This window comes from Nyctereutes procyonoides, unplaced genomic scaffold, assembly GCF_905146905.1.
Source record: "Nyctereutes procyonoides isolate TBG_1078 unplaced genomic scaffold, NYPRO_anot_genome, whole genome shotgun sequence".
Classification (NCBI taxonomy): domain Eukaryota; kingdom Metazoa; phylum Chordata; class Mammalia; order Carnivora; family Canidae; genus Nyctereutes; species Nyctereutes procyonoides.
In genome coordinates, this window is record NW_026575048.1 from 7,618,835 (window position 1) to 7,624,385 (window position 5,551).

The 5,551-nt window shown below is 60.8% G+C and overlaps 1 protein-coding gene across 1 annotated transcript; it reads left to right on the top strand.

Annotated features, from left to right (window-relative positions):
- Positions 1 to 389: 389 nt before the first annotated feature.
- KCNF1 (potassium voltage-gated channel modifier subfamily F member 1) lies at positions 390 to 2,229 on the top strand. The gene has a single exon (XM_055327447.1). It carries the CDS (start codon positions 431 to 433, stop codon positions 1,931 to 1,933), a length of 1,503 nt encoding a protein of 500 aa, XP_055183422.1. The 5' UTR covers positions 390 to 430; the 3' UTR covers positions 1,934 to 2,229.
- The last annotated feature ends 3,322 nt before the right edge of the window (positions 2,230 to 5,551 follow it).

Here is a 5,551-nt window from a genome sequence, read left to right on the forward strand (position 1 = left end):
GCTGCCCGCGCGCCCCGGGGCGGAGGACCGCCGCCCCCGGCCCCCCACCCCCCGCGCCCCGCGCCCCGCGCCCCGCGCCCCGGGCGTGCAGGAGGCCGAGCCCACGCGGCGGGCGGCGCCGGCCGGGAGCGGGGTGAGTGCCCAGGGCGAGGCCGGCGGCCGCGAGAGCCCCCCGCCGGCGCGCCCCGGAGGCGCCCGCATGCCCGGCCGCAGGAGCCCCGGCGCCGCGTGCATGCCCCCCCCGCGGCGCGCCCCAGCCGCCTGCCGCCCGCTGTGACCGCTCCAGGCAGGCGGGCGCCGGGCCGGCTCCCCCGAGGGCGGCGCGCGGCCGGGCCCCCCCGGACCCCCCGGGCCCCCCGGACCCTCCGGACCCGCGGCGGCGGCGGCGGCGGGGCGCGGAGCCGAGGCTGAGCGGGCGCTCGCCGGGAGCATGGACGCGGCGGGGGAGCGCAGCCTCCCGGAGCCGGGCAGCCGGGGCAGCCGGGGCAGCCGGGGCTCCCGGGCCGGCGACGACATCGAGATCGTGGTCAACGTGGGGGGCGTGCGGCAGGTGCTGTACGGGGACCTGCTCAGCCAGTACCCCGAGACCCGGCTGGCCGAGCTCATGGGCTGCCTGGCGGGGGGCTACGACACCATCTTCTCCCTGTGCGACGACTACGACCCCGGGAAGCGCGAATTCTACTTCGACCGGGACCCGGACGCCTTCAAGTGTGTCATCGAGGTGTACTACTTCGGGGAGGTCCACATGAAGAAGGGCATCTGTCCCATCTGCTTCAAGAACGAGATGGACTTCTGGAAGGTGGACCTCAAGTTCCTGGACGACTGCTGCAAGAGCCACCTGAGCGAGAAGCGCGAGGAGCTGGAGGAGATCGCGCGCCGCGTGCAGCTCATCCTCGACGACCTGGGCGTGGACTCGGCCGAGGGCCGCTGGCGCCGCTGCCAGAAGTGCGTCTGGAAGTTCCTGGAGAAGCCCGAGTCGTCGTGCCCGGCGCGGGTGGTGGCCGTGCTGTCCTTCCTGCTCATCCTCATCTCGTCGGTGGTCATGTGCATGGGCACCATCCCGGAGCTGCAGGTCCTGGACGCCGACGGCAACCGCGTGGAGCACCCGACGCTGGAGAACGTGGAGACGGCGTGCATCGGCTGGTTCACGCTGGAGTACCTGCTGCGCCTCTTCTCCTCGCCCAACAAGCTGCACTTCGCGCTGTCCTTCATGAACATCGTGGACGTGCTGGCCATCCTCCCCTTCTACGTGAGCCTCACGCTCACGCACCTGGGCGCGCGCATGATGGAGCTGACCAACGTGCAGCAGGCGGTGCAAGCCCTGCGCATCATGCGCATCGCCCGCATCTTCAAGCTGGCGCGCCACTCCTCGGGCCTGCAGACCCTCACCTACGCCCTCAAGCGCAGCTTCAAGGAGCTGGGGCTGCTGCTCATGTACCTGGCGGTGGGCATCTTCGTCTTCTCCGCGCTGGGCTACACCATGGAGCAGAGCCACCCCGAGACCCTGTTTAAGAGCATCCCCCAGTCTTTCTGGTGGGCCATCATCACCATGACCACCGTGGGCTACGGGGACATCTACCCCAAGACCACCCTGGGCAAGCTCAACGCGGCCATCAGCTTCCTGTGTGGGGTCATTGCCATCGCCCTGCCCATCCACCCCATCATCAACAACTTCGTCAGGTACTACAACAAGCAGCGGGTCCTGGAGACGGCCGCCAAGCACGAGCTGGAGCTGATGGAGCTCACCTCGAGCAGCGGGGGCGAGGGCAAGGTGGGGTGCTCCCGCAGTGACCTGGACAGCCTCCCGCCCGAGCCCGTGGGGGAGGAGGGGCCGAGCTGGAGCAGCCGGCTGAAGCTCTCCCACAGCGACACCTTCATCCCTCTCCTGACCGAGGAGAAACATCATAGGACCCGGCTCCAGAGTTGCAAGTGACGAGGGTCCTCCGGGCTCGGACGGACTCGGCCAGTGGACGGGACGGATGGTGTGACGGGCCTGTCGGTTGACTTTCTGGAGGGGCTGTCCTTTGTCCCCTCCACCATCTCCTGAACAGAACTCTCTGAAGGCCCCCTGGGGCACCTCTGGTGAGGCTGGGTAAGACCCCTTTATGTTGCCAGCTCTCAGGAGCCCGTGGGGACAGAGGGGTGTCCGAGAGTCCCGGGCAGCGTGGTGGGGGGGGGGATGGAGGCCATGGTCTGGCTTGTTGGCAGGAGCCCTCGCCCGGTTCTGTATCTCTTTCAATAAAGCCTCCTGCTCTGTTCATCCCACCTGTGTCGTAGGTTCTGTCACAGGCTGGCTGTCCCCCCACCCCCACCCCTCAGGCACAGCTCAGGCATGCCCTGTGCTAGGCCAGGAGGTAGGTGTGCAGCCCCGGGGGGGCTATTTTTAGTTGAGAGCTAATTAAAGGGTTCATACGCAGGGCTCTGCGCGGGGAGCCTTGCCACATTCCAGGAGGCTCTGTGCTGGCGACTCCCGCCTTCTGTTTTCCTTCTGAGGAAAAGCTTGCTCCCAGGAGGGGAAGAGTTCACAGAGCTAGAAGCGCCAAGCGGCGTGGTTACCACTTATTTATCACCTGTGGGAGGCCCTTTTCTCAACTTCTTTCCAGTCTTTTCAGCAGCTCTGCTAGATGGGTATCCCCATTAGACAGGTGAAGAAACTGAGGCCCGAGACCACACAGAGCAGGGATTCAGTCCCAGTTGTGAAGACCCCAAAGCCCATGCGTTCTCTTTGCTATGAGGCGGCCTTGGAACGGTGGTGTGCGCTTGGGTCTACAAGGGAGGGGGGTCTGTAGACCAGGAGAAGCTCTGAGCTTCCTCAGGGTGGATATGCCTGTCCTCCAGCTCATCCTTCCGTCTAGAACCAGTGCCTCTGACGTATCGGCTGGATGGACAAACCTGAGTGTGGCCCACCTCCAGCCTGGTCTGAGAACCCGCAGAGGAACAGAGCCAGATCGGCTTGGGTTTGAAGCCCAGGGAGTGAGGGAGATGCTCTGAGATGTCTTCCAGCTCAAACACTTTTCTCTCCCCCTCCACTCTTTTGGTAGCTGTGTGGTCTCAGGCCCGTTGATGAGCCCCTCTGATCCTCGTTGGGATCATTTGTTAAAGGGGGCTCATTAGAATCTCTCAGAGAACCATGGTGCTTAGCAGGTGCCTGGCACGTAGTAGCTGCTCAGTAAATGGCAGCTGTGTCTATGACTGTGTGCTGACCCGGGGGTGGGACCCACAGCCGTCCACTCTGGCCTCCACGGTCTGGGCTGGGCTTGCATAGCAGCAAGGGGAGGGGACAGGGCACTGTCACACTGTTTGTAGTCAAAAGCAGTCCCCTTGGCACAGGGTTGGTCCCGGCAGGCCCTTCTTTCTGGTTGTCTATCTCCCAGGAACCCCAGAACCCTGTTCTTCCTTCCCCTGATGAAGCAGCTGATGCTCAGAGAGGAGCCATGGTAGGGGAATGGGGTAGGTGATCCCCCAGTCTTTCCTCTTCTCTGAGCCCTGGTTTTCCCACATGGATACAGAGGGATGATTTCTCTGGGCTCCTTCCAGGATTTCAAAGCCTAGGATGTGTTGTGTTAGGGACTCCAGAGGGTGGGGAGGCTGCCTTGCGGTAAGGGGCCTTGGAAGGGAGGCCTTGGGAGCGTCAGGGCCGTCCCTGTGGGGCGCAGAGGCCTGTGCTAATATTGTGTGCCCCTCCCCTGAGTTTCACCAGGGAAATAGTGGGTCAGGTGACCAAAGGAGGTAGAGGAAAGAGGTGGGGCTGGGGGTGTGGGACTCCGTGGAGGTGGAGGGGTCAGGAGCGGGGGATTGTTGCTTGGGGTCCTGGTCTGTGTAGACCTTGGCTCAGTGGGGGCTCTGAAGCCTAAGTGGAGGAGGAAGTTCCTGCTTGGGGAGAGGCCAGGAGGATCCTGGATCAGGAGGTGCCTTCCCCTTGGTTCACCCGGGGGCCGGGTGGGGAGTATCTTTATAGCTACGAAAGCATCTCAGAGTCCAGCTCATCTACTGGAAGGAGGGGACTGTGTCCAGTGAGGACAAGTGATTTGTCTGAGAAACTTCGAGAATTAGGATTAGACTGTGTCCTGGTGTGGGGCAGGCTAGCTGTGGAGGAGTGGCCAGGCAGCTGTGGGAGGCAGGCGGAGGGGCAGCCCTCTCTCCCTGGGGAATCTTTCCAGGGCACGTTAGAACCGCCTGGGAGCTTTACAAAATCCTGGTGGGCAGCCTGCACCCACACCCGTTACATTTGAATCCTAGGGTGACGCCCAGGCACCAGAATTTTGAAAAACTAATGTGCACACGAGTCATCTGGAGATCTTGCTAAAATGCAGACTTTGAGTCAGCAGATCTACCTGGGCCCTTGAAATTCTGCATTTCCAGCAAACTCCCAGATACAGCCGCTGCCTTCCAGGAACCCGGGAGCTGGTCCTGAAGCCACACTTGGAGTATCAAGAGGCCGGAACAGGAGCTGGCAAGCTATGGCCTGGGCCCAAATGTAGCCTGCCGTTTGTACGGTCCATGAGCTAAGAATGTCTTTTACGTTGTTCAGTGGTTTAAAAAAAATAACCAAAGAAAGAATAACGTTTTGTGACACATGCAAAGTGTCTGAGATTCAAATAAGATCTTAGTAGGACAGAGCCACGCCCATTTCTCAGATCATCTCTGGCTGTTCTCAGCTGCAAGGGCGGAGGTGAGTAGTTGTGAAGGAGATCACATGGCTCTCAGAGCCTAAAATATTTCTCATCCCTGGCCCTCTACAGTGACAGTGCGCCAACCCGGGGCTGTGGGAAATGAGATCTCAATCAGGCCTTGAAGAATGAGTAGGAGCTTTCCTGGAAGCAGAAAGAGCTGTACAAGCACCAGAAGCTTCATGAGCAAAGACCCAGGAGCATGGGGCCCACTTCCGAGGGTGGCGGGACTCGTGTCCCTCTCAGTGTCCCGGTGTGTGTGGGGGTCACACCTGCTTTCCTTTCTTTCCTTCTGAGAATCCCCAGGTCCTGGTTGCCTGCGTTGGGTTCTCTGCCAAGCCCAGCCCCTGCTTTGCAAACCTCTGTCCCTCCCTTCCTGGCCTCTCCTCCATAGTGTCTCCAAATCTCGCCTATCCTGGGACCAGAGTCTACACGTCCTCTTCTCTGACGTGGGTGATTCTGACAAACTTCTTGGGACTTGTTAGTTTTGAGAAAGAAAGAAAGAGAGAAAGAAAGACACATTTCTTGGAATCTCGGAATATCCAAGTTAGAAGGAAACGAGGCACCGTCTAGTCCGGGTCTCCCGCCACCACACTGGTGGGAAAATGTGGTACAGCATCCTGTGCACTTGAGTTGGGGGGGGTCCTTAGGAGCCTGAAATTCACAGCTGGATTGAGACCCACCCCCCTTCGTTCACAACGTTGGGAGCAGTGTGCCATCTTGAAAATAGAATTGTGTGTGTAAGTCCGTGTGTGTGTGTGTGTGTGTGTGTAAAAACAAATCATGCAGTGAATTAATTATCCTCAGATCAGGTACCTGAGCCCCAGAGAATAGAAGCAACAGGCTTGGTGGCCGAGGTGGGAACTGCGCCCCTGGTCTGC